Source organism: Natator depressus, chromosome 2 (assembly GCF_965152275.1).
Source record: "Natator depressus isolate rNatDep1 chromosome 2, rNatDep2.hap1, whole genome shotgun sequence".
Taxonomy (NCBI): Eukaryota; Metazoa; Chordata; order Testudines; family Cheloniidae; genus Natator; species Natator depressus.
Genome location: NC_134235.1, coordinates 103346551 through 103362528, shown reverse-complemented (window position 1 = coordinate 103362528; position 15978 = coordinate 103346551). Strand labels below are relative to the sequence as shown.

At 44.8% G+C, this 15978-nt stretch overlaps 1 protein-coding gene across 3 annotated transcripts in view; it reads right to left on the bottom strand.

Moving 5' to 3' along the window:
• The window catches only part of KIAA0319 (KIAA0319 ortholog), an 83067-nt gene that overhangs the window by 16179 nt on the left and 50910 nt on the right, over nucleotides 1–15978 (bottom strand). For all 3 annotated transcript variants that reach the window (XM_074944773.1, XM_074944771.1, XM_074944772.1), the window contains 4 exons: nucleotides 14965–15097; nucleotides 9843–9991; nucleotides 8092–8243; nucleotides 6372–6510 (listed from right to left, as the gene is read on the bottom strand). In XM_074944773.1, coding sequence (XP_074800874.1) covers nucleotides 6372–6510; nucleotides 8092–8243; nucleotides 9843–9991; nucleotides 14965–15097 — 573 coding nt within the window. The remainder of the gene's footprint in view (nucleotides 1–6371; nucleotides 6511–8091; nucleotides 8244–9842; nucleotides 9992–14964; nucleotides 15098–15978) is intronic.

Here is a 15978-nt window from a genome sequence, read left to right as displayed (position 1 = left end):
GGTGCCACAAGTACTCCTTTTCTTTTTGCGAATACAGACTAACACGGCTGTTACTCTGAAACCTGTCATTATGCAAGGCACTGCATTTAGCCGTATGGAGTGGAAATCTATCAACTGCATGAAAAAACTTGTACAGATACAGACAGACATCATTTTCCTTTCCAAATGCAAACAGATGGACATCGTACCAAAAGGACTGAAGGTAAAAAATCCATTACAATCTACATACTACACAGACTATGCTGACAGCTTGTGCCACACGCTCTCAAAGAAACTGCGGAATCACCTGATCAACATCCTCTACAGCAAACAGGGAAAGATTAAGAATGAGCTCTCAAAAATGGATACTCTCATAAAAAGCCAACCTTCCACACAAACTTCCTCGTGGCTGGAATTTACTAAAACTAGACAAGCCATTTACAACGCACACTTTGCTTCTCTACAAAAGAAAAAGGACACTAAACTTTCTAAACTACTACATGCCACAAGGGGCCACAACAATGGTTCCCTCAACCCACCCAGCAATATTGTTAACCTATCCAACTATACTCTCAGCCCAGCAGAAGCAGCTGTCCTATCTCGGGGCCTCTCCTTCTGCCCCTCCACCCCCACGAACATGATACAGTTCTGTGGTGACCCAGAATCCTATTTTCGACGTCTCCGACTCAAGGAATATTTCCAAAATACCTCTGAACAACATACTAATCCACAGAGGCCTCCCTACCAACATTACAAAAAGAAGGATTCTAGGTGGACTCCTCCTGAAGATCGAAACAGCAGACTGGACTTCTACATAGAGTGCTTCCGCCGACGTGCACGGGCTGAAATTGTGGAAAAGCGGCAGCACTTGCCCCATAACCTCAGCCGTGCAGAACACAATGCCATCCATAGCCTCAGAAACAACTCTGACATCATAATCAAAAAGGCTGACAAAGGAGGTGCTGTTGTCATCATGAATAGGTCGGAATATGAACAAGAGGCTGCTCGGCAGCTCTCCAACACCACTTTCTACAAGCCATTACCCTCTGATCCCACTGAGACTTACCAAAAGCAACTACAGCATTTGCTCAAGAAACTTCCTGAAAAAGCACAAGATCAAATCCGCACAGACACACCCCTGGAATCCCGACCTGGGATATTCTATCTACTACCCAAGATCCATAAACCTGGAAATCCTGGGCACCCCATCATCTCAGGCATTGGCACCCTGACAGCAGGATTGTCTGGCTATGTAGACTCCCTCCTCAGGCCCTATGCTACCAGCACTCCCAGCTACCTTCGAGACACCACTGACTTCCTGAGGAAAGTACAATCCATCGGTGATCTTCCTGATAACACCATCCTGGCCACTATAGATGTAGAAGCCCTCTACACCAACATTCCACACAAAGATGGACTACAAGCCGTCAAGAACACTATCCCCGATAATGTCACGGCTAACCTGGTGGCTGAACTTTGTGACTTTGTCCTTACCCATAACTATTTTACATTTGGGGACAATGTATACATTCAGATCAGTGGCACTGCTATGGGTACCCGCATGGCCCCACAGTATGCCAACATTTTTATGGCTGGTTTAGAACAACGCTTCCTCAGCTCTCGTCCCCTAACGCCCCTACTCTACTTGCGCTATATTGATGACATCTTCATCATCTGGACCCATGGAAAAGAAGCCCTTGAGGAATTCCACCATGATTTCAACAATTTCCATCCCACCATCAACCTCAGCCTGGTCCAGTCCACACAAGAGATCCACTTCCTGGACACTACAGTGCTAATAAACAATGGTCACATAAACACCACCCTATACCAGAAACCTACTGACCGCTATTCCTACCTACATGCCTCCAGCTTTCACCCTGACCACACCGCACGATCCATCGTCTACAGCCAAGCTCTGCGATACAACCGCATTTACTCCAACCCCTCAGACAGAGACAAACACCTACAAGATCTCTATCAAGCATTCTTACAACTACAATACCCACCTGCGGAAGTGAAGAAACAGATTGATAGAGCCAGAAGAGTTCCCAGAAGTCACCTACTACAGGACAGGCCTAACAAAGAAAATAACAGAACGCCACTAGCCGTCACCTTCAGCCCCCAACTAAAACCCCTCCAACGCATTATTAAGGATCTACAACCTATCCTGAAGGATGACCCAACACTCTCACAAATCTTGGGAGACAGGCCAGTCCTTGCCTACAGACAGCCCCCCAACCTGAAGCAAATACTCACCAACAACCACATACCACACAACAGAACCACTAACCCAGGAACCTATCCTTGCAACAAAGCCCGTTGCCAACTGTGCCCACATATCTATTCAGGGGACACCATCACAGGGCCTAATAACATCAGCCACACTATCAGAGGCTCTTCACCTGCACATCCACCAATGTGATATATGCCATCATGTGCCAGCAATGCCCCTCTGACATGTACATTGGTCAAACTGGACAGTCTCTACGTAAAAGAATAAATGGACACAAATCAGATGTCAAGAATTATAACATTCATAAACCAGTCGGAGAACACTTCAATCTCTCTGATCACGCAATTACAGACATGAAGGTCGCCATCTTACAACAAAAAAACTTCAAATCCAGACTCCAGTGAGAAACTGCTGAATTGGAATTCATTTGCAAATTGGATACTATTAATTTAGGCTTAAATAGAGACTGGGAGTGGCTAAGTCATTATGCAAGGTAGCCTATTTCCCCTTGTTTTTTCCTACCCCCCGCCCCCCAAGACGTTCTGGTTAAACTTGGATTTATGCTGGAAATGGCCGACCTTGATTATCATGCACATTGTAGGGAGAGTGGTCACTTTGGATGAGCTATTACCAGCAGGAGAGTGAGTTTGTGTGTGTGTGTGTTTTGGGGGGGGGGGGACGACGACCTGGATTTGTGCTGGAAATGGCCCACCTTGATTATCATACACATTGTAAAGAGAGTGGTCACTTTGGATGGGCTATTACCAGCAGGAGAGTGAGTTTGTGTGTGTGTGGGGGGGGGGGGGCGGAGGGTGAGAAAACCTGGATTTGTGCTGGAAATGGCCCACCTTGATTATCATGCACATTGTAGGGAGAGTGGTCACCTTGGATAAGCTATTACCAGCAGGAGAGCGAGTTTGTGTGTGTGTGTGTGGTTTTTTTTTGGGGGGGGGGGGGGAATGACCTGGATTTGTGCTGGAAATGGCCCACCTTGATTATCATACACATTGTAAAGAGAGTGGTCACTTTGGATGGGCTATTACCAGCAGGAGAGTGAGTTTGTGTGTGTCGGGGGGGGGGGCGGAGGGTGAGAAAACCTGGATTTGTGCTGGAAATGGCCCACCTTGATTATCATGCACATTGTAGGGAGAGTGGTCACCTTGGATAAGCTATTACCAGCAGGAGAGCGAGTTTGTGTGTGTGTGGTGTGTGTGTGTGTGTGTGTGTGTGTTTTTGGGGGGGGGGGGAACGACCTGGATTTGTGCTGGAAATGGCCCACCTTGATTATCATACACATTGTAAAGAGAGTGGTCACTTTGGATGGGCTATTACCAGCAGGAGAGTGAGTTTGTGTGTGTCGGGGGGGGGGGGGGGCGGAGGGTGAGAAAACCTGGATTTGTGCTGGAAATGGCCCAACTTGATTATCATACACATTGTAAGGAGAAAGAAAAGGAGTACTTGTGGCACCTTAGAGACTAACCAATTTATTTGAGCATGAGCTTTCGTGAGCTACAGCTCACTTCATCGGATGAGTGATCACTTTAGATAAGCTATTACCAGCAGGAGAGTGGGATGGGAGGAGGTATTGTTTCATGGTCTCTGTGTATATAATGTCTTCTGCAGTTTCCACAGTATGCATCCGACGAAGTGAGCTGTAGCTCACGAAAGCTTATGCTCAAATAAATTGGTTAGTCTCTAAGGTGCCACGAGTACTCCTTTTCTTTTTTCAGTTAAGTCAGTGGTTCTCAACCAGGGGTACGTGTAGCCCTAGGGGTACGTGTACCCCTAGGGGTACGTGTACGTGCAGAGGTCTTCCAGGCGGTACATCAACTCATCTAAGTATTTGCCCAGTTTTACAACAGGCTACATAAAAAGCACTAGCCAAGTCAGTACAAACTAAAATTTCATGCAGACAGTGACTTGTTTATACTGCTCTATATACTATATACTTGTTTATACTGCTGTATATATTATACATTGAAATGTAAGGACAATATTTATATTCCAATTGATTTATTTTATAATTATATGGTAAACACAAGAAAGTCAGCAATTTTTCATTAATAGTGACACTTTTGTATTCTTATGTCTGATTTTATAAGTAAGTAGTTTGTAAGCGAGGTGAAACTTGGGGTAGGCAAGACAAATCAGACTCCTGAAAGGGGTACAGTAGTCTGGAAAGGTTGAAAGTCACTGAGTTAAGTCACAGTGCTTGAGTTCAATGCTTTAAAACATGAGAGTGAACTCACACTCATTTATATGTCATCCATGTAAAAAAAACCCTGATGTCACCTTCTCCTGAGACCACATTTAGGGAGGGTTTTATCAGTCTTTAAGGCCTAGACTCAGGAAAAGCAATTAAGCATGTGCTTAAATCCATCACTACTGGGACAGCATGTGTTCAAGTGAGTCTAAATGAGGAATATAAACTTGGGACAGAAAACTTAGACACATTTTTGAGGCAAATTTAACTTGGTAATTGTAGGTTTTGTTAAATATAATAAGAACATAAGAACGACCATACTGGATCAGACCAAAGCTCCATCTAGCCCAGTATCCTGTCTTCCGACAGCGGCCAATGCCAGGTGCCCCAGAGGAAATGAACAAAATAGGTAATAATATTTTGCCCTTCTATGGGACTTTACAAACATCACAAGCCTCACAGCAACCCAGGGACATAAGTATTATCCTGATTGTACAGATGAAGAACACATGGCATAGAGGCTAAGTGACTTGGCCACAATCACACAGGAAATCCGTGGCAGAACCAGGATTAGAATTAAGATCTCCCAAATATCCGCCCCAGGCCTTCATCACAAAACTATCCATTCCCAAATAAGTTTTACAAAAAACTTAAAACCAAGAAGAAAAGGAGTACTTTTCTTTTTGCAAATAGAGACTAACATAGCTGCTACTCTGAAACCTGTCATCTTAAAACCAAGAGGAAACATTCCAATAGAAATGAAATCTTATTTAAGCAAACGAAGATTCCATGGAAGCATTTTTTCACCCAAACATTGCAACTGGACATTAGAACCAGGAAGTGTAACTGAGTGGTAAAGTGACTAAAAATAAAAGTGAATGGTCTCTTTGCATTGTCCAAAATGATTGAAATGCAAAACTGAAACAAATAATGGAAAATAAGTAATATAGATACGTCTTTCAGTTTTAAAAAAGAAAAGGTGTTACCTGTAATATAATGAATAAGGCAACTTTTTTTAAACTATGGGGCCTGATTCTCCACTGACTGAAAAGGATGCAAGCATTTATACCTGTGCAAAGTGGACGTACAACAGTATCACCAATGCATGTTGTGACAAAATTCCTGCTCTACCTTGGTGGGTCTTGTGCTTATTGGCGGATGTGCTCGCCTTGGAGCTTCACGGCAGCCCTCAGCCTGGCCGTTTTTCTGAATTCACAGTCCAGGTCAACTCCTCCTGTATCTAACCGGAGTTGGGAGGATTTGGGGGGAACCCGGGCCCGCCCTCTACTCCGGGTTCCAACCCAGGGCCCTGTGGAATGCAGCTGTCTAGAGTGCCTCCTGGAATAGCTGTGCGACAGCTACAACTCCCAGGGCTACTTCCCCATGGCCTCCTCCCAACACCTTCTTTATCCTCACCATAGGACCTTCCTCCTGGTGTCCGATAATGCTTGTACTCCTCAGTCCTCCAACAGTCTGCGTTCTCACTCTCAGCTCCTAGCGCCTCTTGCTCCCAGCTCCTCACATGCACACTGCAAACTGAAGTGACCTCCTTTTTAAAACCCAGGTGCCCTGATTAGCCTGCCTTAATGGATTCTAGAAGCTTCTTGATTGGCTGCAGGTGTTCTAATCAGCCTGTCTTAATTGTCTCCATAAGGTTGCTGATTGTTCTGGAACCTTCCCTGTTACCTTACCCAGGGAAAAGGGACCTACTTAGCCTGGGGCTAATATATCTGCCTTCTATTACTCTCCTATAGCCATCTAGCCCGATCCTGTCACAACGTAAAGGGAGAATTCAGGTGACAGTATTTTACATCCACTTTAAACCAGTGTAAATAACAATGCAAGGCGGTGGTGAATCAGAGCCATGATTTATAACCCGACAGTATCTTGCCAGCAGGAAAGAAGAGATGTGGAGGTATACACAGCTTATAGATGACCTTTTAATGATCATACCAGGCCGCACTTCAACAGTAGCAGTGTCAATAGCTGAATCTCCTTTAGCATCTGTGACTTTCAAGTGAAAAGTATAGAGTCCTTCCACAAGATTGGTTAGCTGCAGAAGTGCCTCATGGTCTGAGCCATGTATCACATCCTGCAAAAAAAAAAAAAAAAAAAAAAGAAGAAAGAGATAGCAGCAGAGGGTTATACTCCTTGAGAGGACAGAGGCTTGCAAGCTGTACATCCGTCTAGCTGCAGAATGTGAATTCATAGATTCCAGGCCAGAAGGGACCACTGTGATTATCTAGTCTGGGCTCCTGTATAACACAGGCTATTGAGCTTCTCCAAAATAATTCCTAGAGCAGATCTTTTAGAAAAACATCAAATCTTGATTTAACAGTTGTCTGCAATGGAAAATCCACCACAAAGCTTGCCCTCAGACCTTCAAAACAAACAACAAAGGGACCACCCTGAAAGAATCCTTCCCAGAATTCTCAGGGTTTACAATGGACCAGTGCAAGTTTTGGAGGTGTTAATCAGGCTATGTCCACAGTGCAACTGGAGGTGTAATTGCAGTTTGTGTAGACATACCCATGCTAGTTTTAATCTAGTTAGCTCTCTCAAATTAGCAGTGAGGACACAGCACAGTGGGTTTCAGCATGGACTGTACAAGCCACACCACTGTGCCCCCTCACTGCTATTTTTAGCAAGCTAAGTAGATTAGAGATAGCCCAGGTACGATATGTCTACAGAAACTGCAGATTACACCTCCAGTTGCAGCACAGACGTAGCCTTAGTGCTGTGTACATGCCCATGCAGCGTGGACACCTTCGATAAAGCTCGTAAAAGGATATTGTGTGTTCAAGGCTGACATACAGTAGTACTTAGATGCACATCTGTTTGAAAATATAAGACTCAGTCTACATTTTTGTTTTTAAATTTTATCCCAATATTCTTAATTCTATCTCCTTGGACTCTAAACAATTCCTCTCCTTCCTTGGTGTTTATGCCCTTTATATGCAGACTGTTGTCATCACTCTCTGTTGTTATTATGCGAAGCCTATTTAGTTCTTTTAATATTCTCACATAAATCACTCCCTTCAGATCCATAATCATTTTGCTCCTCCCACCTCAGTTCCTGCCAATTTGTCACCATCTTTCTGACGCCAAAGAGCTCTGACCCACACTCAACATTCTGGGGGTAGTTCCACCAGTGTCCTATTGAGCTAGATCATCAGCTCTTTGGTCTATGATAAAACAAGACTGGTTTCTTTGTTATCATCTCACATTGCAAGTTCATATCAGATTTGCTGCCTGCCCTCATTCTTCAGGCTTTATCAGCACTTTTGCTTTACAATGATCTTCCTCCTTTTTGAATATCTGGGTTTCACATTATTTTCCCTCAGGCGCATTAGCTTGTATTTTCCCCAGATGAGTCTCATTTTACTATCACATGGCCATATTTCTAAGCTCTCTATCTAGCGTCTTTGGCATCTCTGTCCTGACTGCTTTGGCCCTCCAAACAGAGTATAATCTGCAAATGTACTTAAAGTGCCACTGACCCCTTGTACCAGTTTATTAATATAGAGTTGTGAAATAAAACCAGATGTAACACCAATCCCTATAGCGACTGACTGGGCACATCTGCCAGCATGGTACATTGAAGTCAGAGGGCTTGCATGCATGCACGAGAGGGCAGATTTTGTCTCCAGTTAAATACTTTCAAAATACTTACACCAGCTGCTGGGCTCTGGCCATCCCGAATCCACAGATATGATACAATCCCTTGGTTGTCAGTAGACCGTGAGCCATCCAATGTAATGGAGTTATTAGGAAGCACAAGAATGTGTTTGCCTCCTGCATGAGCCCGGGGCGGACTGTTGTTTTCTAACCACAAAGACAGTAAAGCAGGAGAGTTTTCTCTCAAAAGGTGCAAGATGTAAATGATACACAACTGCAAACGCACACAGCCTCTCCATAGTATAATACTCTGCGTTTCAGACAGCCAAAGACAAGGAAAATAATTCTGTTCAAAAGTGTCAGCAAGGGAGTAGGTGAAATTCAGCCCCAGTGAGAGAAGGCCTACGATTCTCCTGAAGTCAACGAAGCAGTTACGGCAGGGCTGAATTTGACCCCAGGATTACTAGAGTCTAGAAAAAGAGCTACATTACTGACAGGATTACTATTGAAGGGTGCTCCCACTTTGCAAAGTGACCCTGTACATACGGCACTCTGGGGTTCTATATTTATTCTCTCTCAATTTCCAGATTAGATTTTCTCAGTTTACAAAGAAAAAGATTTTTGTTCACAAGTCCTAGCCTCATAAACTCAACTTGGGATCTGAGAGTCAAACTGGGTTCTTCTCTTCTTGATCATCACCACTTGTACAGCCTTCCAGAGCTCAAATGAGGCCCTCAGGGGCACCGGTGCAGCCATGTTGTCTTCAAACTATGCCCTCAGCAGTACCTGTGCAGCTCCTTTGCCTTCAGTGGGTTTGCACAGGTGTCACCGATTGGATGTGTAATTGGAATTTGGTAAACAGTTCTGTTGATGATGCACATGAAGGAATAGAGACCAGATCTTTCCCCCAGCTGTGCTGGTGCTGCAGTGCTAACCAGAGCAAAAAGCATTAAAAACACATTTTTGTTACTAAAGCCAGCTCTGTTGAGTAAGAAGGTGCCATATTTACAGAGTGGAATGGCAGGTAAGGCTACAAACAAATAACTTGGCAGAATACGCGCAAACAAATTTTGTGATAAGGGCCTCAGCTGATTTGCATGCAATAGAACACAGCATCTTTAACAAAGGGATGCAAGCCCATGGAGATAATCGGCCCCTAAATATTCAGACCAAGAGGGAACAATAGATGCTGGGATTGGCTACCCCCGCCCGCTGCATCTCCCTATTAAAGATGAATGTAAAGTGCAGGGTGAAGTGTAGATTGCATTTTTCTCCAGAGTTGTACTTTGGCCACTCCTGTTATATAGTGCAGGACAGCAGAAAAACAGCATTGTAACTACAGCAGGGCTTTCTGCGGGGTGAATGTGGGGCAAAACACTGTTTCTCTGCCTCTGTCCTACAGATGAACAAACACATAATTACTGTGAGATTTTAGCTGGAACTTGAGCCTGTGTTTGAGTATTATTTTAACCACACAGGCAGCTGCTGCTAACTTTGTGAGAGTGCAATATTATTCTATTCACGAAGGATACATGCTGAGGTTAACACATTCCCATGGACATTTATTAAACAATTAATAAATATATTTGCATATGTAATTAACTTAAAGAAAGTCCTCGAAGTAACGATATTACAGTCATATAAGAAACAATATCTCTTGATTAGATATTGGTTTTAGTCCAGTAGGTTTCTCTGAGTTCCCTTGAAACCAAATCTGTAATCTAGTTCTGTACTAATTTCCTCCCATTTTCTAAATGATCAACATAAGTCACATTGCTTTGCACATGAAGGGGTGATTTGGCTTACCTTCCTTAACTGTAACAGAGAGTGTAGCTGTGCTGCTTAATTCCTGATAATCTTTCACTGTCAGTCGGAAGTGATAGGTACCAACCTGTAAACCAGTTACAGTTGCCACTGCTTTGTCAATGTTTACCATTTGCACAGTGGTTGGACCACTGAAACAAAACACCACAGGAAAATAATCAGGACAAATTCTCCCCTTCGTGTCCCTCCGTCATTCAGTCTATTTGTATTTGTAACCACAGTGTCTAAGCACTGACTGTACTGGAATCACACCAGGCATGAATTTGGCTCACAGAATTTGAATTTTTATATCTGTTTTAGAGATAAACTAAGGGTACGTCTACAGTACGAAATTATTTCGAAATTATTCTATTTGAATTTTCGGAAGCTATTTTATACATTCGGTCTTCTGTGTCCCCACTAAAGCACATGAATTCGGCAGATTGCGTCCACAGTACCAAGGCTAGCATCAAATGTCAGAGCGGTGCACTGTGGGTAGCTATCCCACAGTTCCTGCAGTCCCCGCCGCCCATTGGAATTCTGGGTTAAGCTCCCAGTGCATGGTGGCGTAAAAACATTCTCGCGGGTGTTTCTGGGTGTGTGCCATCAGAAAGCTAAGGCAGACAATCGTTTCGCGCCTTTTTGGCATGCAGACACCATACTGCTTTCAGCAGACAGTGCACCGCTGCTCTTCTGCTACTATGAATCCACCTCTAAAACTCAACTCTACTTGGCCATCGTGAACCGAGCAGCACAGCTTCCGCCACCAACTCTGCTCTCCTGCTATTGGCACGCTTCTGAGCTTCTCCATGTTGTCTCTCCTGGGCTCCCACCTCCGTGAAAGCCACAGAAGACAACCATTTTCCACTGTTGTTTGGCTACCATGAACCAAATAGCACAGCTTCCGCTGCCATTCTGCTCTCCTACATTTCGCACCCTTTTTCCAGGATTATCTGTGCAGGCGCCATAGCCATGGAGCCCGATCAGATCTCCGCTGCAGTTTTGACCATTGTAAATACCTCGCGTGTTATCCGGCAGTATGTGCAGTACCTGCAAAACCAGGCGATGAAGCGACGACAGCGCAATTACTATAGTGATGAGGACATGGACACAGACGGCATGGCATGTGGCGATTGGGAGATCATGGTGCTGTTGGGCCAGGTTCATGCTGTGGAACGCTGATTGTGGGCCCAGGAAACAAGCACAGACTGGTGGGACCGCATAGTGTTGCAGGTCTGGGACGATTCCCAGTGGCTGCAAAGCTTTCGCATGCGTAAGGCCACTTTCATGGAACTTTGTGAGTTGCTTTCCCCTGCCCTGAAGCACAGGAATACCAAGATGAGAGCTGCCCTGACAGTTGAGAGGTGAATCGTAATATCCCTGTGGAAGCTTGCAACGCCCGACAGCTACCGGTCAGTCGGGAATCAATTTGGAGTGGGCAAATCTACTGTGGGGGCTGCTGTGCTGCAAGTAGCCAACACAATCATTGACCAGCTGCTATCAAGGGTAGTGACTCTGGGAAATGTGCAGACCATTGTGGATGGCTTTAATGCGCTGGGGTTCCCTAACTGCGGCGGGGCGATAGACAGAATGCATATCCCTATCTTGACCCGGGAACACCGGGGCGGTCAGTACATAAACCGCAATGGGTACTTTTCCATGGTGCTGGAAGCACTGGTGGATCACAAGGGACGTTTCACCAACATCAACGTGGGATGGCCGGGAAAGGTGCATGACTCTCGCACCTTCAGGAACTCTGGTCTGTTTCAAAAGCTGCAGGAAGGAACTTACTTCCCAGACCAGAAAATTACTGTTGGGGATATTGAAATGCCTATAGTTATCCTCGGGGACCCAGCCTACCCCTTAACGCCATGGCTCATGAAGCCGTACACAGGCACCCTGGACAGTAGTAAGGAGCAGTTCAACTATAGGCTGAACAAGTGCAGAATGGTGGTATACTGTGCGTTTGGATGTTTGAAAGCGCGCTGGCGCAGTTTACTGACTCAGTTAGATCTCAGCATAACCAGTATTCCAATTGTAATTGCTGCTTGTTGTGTGCTCCACAATATCTGTGAGAGTAAGGGGGAGATGTTTATGGCAGGGTGGGAGGTTGAGGCAACTCGTCTTGCGGCCAGTTTCGCACAGCCAGACAACAGGGTGATTAGAAGAGCACAGCAGGGCGCGCTGCGCATCAGAGAAGCTTTGAAAGCCAGTTTCATGACTGGCCAGGGTACGGTGTGAGAGTTGTGTTTGTTTCTCTTAAAGTTACCTGCCCCCTATATATATATATATATATATATATATATATATTAAAGGAAATAAAGTCACAATTGTTTAAAAACCATTCTATATTATTTGTGGCACAAAACATTGAGAGAAATCAGAAGCTAGACGGGGGAAGGGGGGTATTAGGTTAGGGGGGTGGAGGAGGAAGGAAGGACAAGTCCAGAAATGAAATCAAAATTTAGGATATGCCAGCTTTCTGCTGCTTGTGCAATCCTCTGGGGTTGACTGTGTGGGTCCCCGTAGCCTCCCCACCCCATGTTCTTCGGCGTCTGGGTGAGGATGCGATGGAACTTGGGGAGGAGGGAGGGCGGTTATTCAGGGGCTGCGACAGTAGTCTGTGGTCTTGCTGCCTTTCCCGCATTAGATCCACCATACAGCAGAGCATGTCAATTTGCTCCCCCATGAGCTTGACCATAGCATCCTGCCTGCTGTCATCGCGCACATCCCTTCTCTCTTTGTATTCATGTAACGCTTTACATGACTCCGCAATTGTTTGCCTCCATGCATTCAACTAGGCACTATCAGTGCGGGAGGACTGCATGAGCTCGGCAAACATGTCGTCCCGAGTTCGTTTTTTCCGCCTTCTAATCTGGACCAGCCTCTGGGACGGAGTAGATAGAGGCTGCGTTGAAACATTTGCACCTGCTGCAGGAGGAGAAAAATGGAGGGTAGTATTTTAAAAGATACATTTTAGAGAACAAAGGGAACACTGTTTCTCAGTGAAACAGGCAATTCATAGCATACAGCACATATTCTTTCTGTACAAGGTCTCATTTTGCCTCTTATATTGAAGTGCCTGCCACTTTGGAGTGAGTAAGCCATCACATGCAGCCAGGCAACAGAATTCAGCTTGCAGGCAGCGGCCAGGCAACAGAATTCAGCTTGCAGGCAGCCTGCAGGCTGTCTGGGATGATCGCTTCACACAACACCCCCCCACACACACACACACTGCGGGGCTCCGATGAAGCTCTGAGCAGGGAGGAGCCCTTTAAACTAAACGTGAACAGCCCAGTGTGGCTCCGATGAGGTTCTGAGAAGGGATGAGTCCTTTAAACGAAATTCAAACAGCCCAGCTGGTAGAAGCAGCATGTATGGGGCTGTGTCCCAGAGCACCCGTTCGCCTCCCTGGCTTTTTGGTATGCTTGCCTGAGCTCCTTGATTTTTGTATGACACTGTTCTGTGTCCATGGAGTAGCCTCTTTCTGTCATGGCCCTGGAGACTTTAGCATACATATTTCTGTTCCTTTTTTTGGAACGTAGTACTGCCATAACAGATTCATCTCCCCAACATGCAATGAGATCCAGTGCCTCCCGTTTGGACCATGCTGGAGCTTGTCTGCGAATCCAGGACTGTGTGGTCTCTTGAGATGGTGGACTCTGCATGATCGCCTGTGATGGTGGACTCTGCATGATCGCCTGTGATGGTGGACTGTGCTGATGGTCACCTGTGCTGATGGTGACCAAACAGGAAATTCAAAAGTTCCCAGGGCTTTTACTGCCTACCTGGCTAGTGCATTGGAGTTCAGAGTGTTGTCCAGAGAGGTCACAAGGGAGCATTCTGGGATAGCTCCCGGAGGCCAATATCGTTGAATTGCATCCACAGTACCTGTAACCCGGAACTACAATCTCAATTTTAGCGCTACTCCACTTGCCGAGGTGGAGTACAGAAATCAGAGTAAAGAGCCCTTTAAATCTAAAAAATTGGTTTGGTCGTGTGGACGGAACCAGTTTTATTTCAAGGTAACTTGGCTAATTCCGAAATAACAGCGTACTGTAGACCAGGCCTAAGGCATGCAGAGGTGCCCATGGTCACACATCAAGTCACGAGCAGGAAAAGAATCCAGGAATACTGATTCCCACTCTCCTGCTCTAATATTTCAGCAACACTTACGGCCACATTTGCTGTAATCATAGGAGTTCCACACTGTCACTAAATATACTGAGTGCCAGTAAGCCATGTGTCTGCTGCGTCACAAGTGTGATAGCTGAATGAGTTCGTATCTGTTACTCGCTACAGACAAATGCAATTACAAAATTTTGTAAATCACTGTCAAAAGATGTTAAAGTTAAAATACTTAAACATAAAAACAGTCCAGTCCAGTTGATGAAAGCCTGGACTCAAACATATTGGGGATTTAAGCTATCATTCAGTCCACTGTATTCACTGAGAAGTCTAGGAACATACAAGGGTAACTGTGTACATTACTGATGTGCAAGCCTCTTGTTCACTTTTTAATGGGAGACGTGAGAGTTCCTGCCATTCTTTTTACAAACCTTTGTTTGTACTAATCTGCCATGACTCATTACAAGACATAGGCAGAAATCTCACAGGCTTTCAAGTTGAATCTGACATTCCTGTAGGTCACTACCAGACATGCTGCTAATCCCCCTTAGCAGAATGGCACTTAGATGCAACAGCATAACATGGCACCAGGAAATCCAACACCTTTTTGCTTTCATATTTTGGTTGGAGGTGGGGAGGCAAAGGGACCCAGTATCCAAATGAGATCCTTCCTTTCTTCCCATTTTCTTCCTGGCTGTGTACAAACGGTGGTACTTCTTGTGAGAAAAGCTACTCAAATTTGTAAATGTTTGTAGGATCAGGGCTGGTTTACAGTGAAAGAAACAGTCTGAAGGGTTTTCCAATCAACATTGTGGGGCATTAGTTTGCTCTGTTTAAACCTTTTACATATTCTCACTGCCAGAAAGTTTCCATCCCATTCTCCACTAAGCAAAGCAGCATGTTTCCCAAAGTTATTCTTGGTCTTGCGTCTCCTTTATAATAGGGTTGGATACTCTTTCAGCCAAGCAATTGGACTAACCTCATTTTTACTAGATACCTGATATTTTCCCAGTGATAGAAAACAATGCCTTGGTCATCATGACTTTTGCTTCCGTCCAGTGTAGTGCTTTCTACTGGAAATGTTAATTCTTTATCTGGCCCAGCCACCGCTACTGGAGGACTGTTATTTTCTGTAAAAATCATATTTAAAAATACAACTAATCAGTCACTTGTGGAGGTTATCAATCACTGGGGCCATTTTTAATGAATACAGAGATTTAGATTTTATATGATAAGCTGCGCACATTTGCTCAAAGAATATGAAGGCAAGGATCCCACGGGTCTGGTTTATAAAAGAGTCTGCAAGATCCTCTAGGGTGCTAGTAAGTAGTTCTGCAGAAACCCTACAGTGGGACAGATTCTGTCTGGCATTTAAGGGGGTGCACAGAATGGGGCAGGGCATGTGGAGATCTCCCCCACCCCCCAGTGTCTTTTTTACAGTCACTTTTTCTGGCACAATCACACTTAAAGAGCTTTTGCATCTTCTCATACACAACATTCAAAAATGCTTTGCCCCATCAGCATCGGGGTATTTTTTCCTACTTTATCTGTGTTCCACTTAAATATGCTCCTAGTGGGCACGTGGGGTCAGATTCATCCAGCCCTGTGGAAATCCACCGACTTCCACCAACATGAATATGGCCCTTGATCATAAAAGAAAGAATCTTGAGCCAGATCTTAATCAGCAAAATGCTATTGACTTCAATGGAGTTATGCCAATTTACGCCAGCTGAGGATTTAATAAGGAAATGTTTCCTAAGATTCTTCTTTCAATCCTTGCTGTTACAGTTAGATCACAGTCATGATCCCATTTCCCAGGATATTGGCTCATCCTTAGACCACGTTTCATGAGTAAAATTTTCATAGTGTCATGCTGTCCTCAATTTTAAAGGCACACACATGGGCTGCATTTGGGATTTGTGTTCCTGATCACTGCAGTAAACAGCTATAGTAGAGCTTTACTGCAGCATAGTCATCTGCATAGAACTCTGTACTCTCATGGTATGTCTAC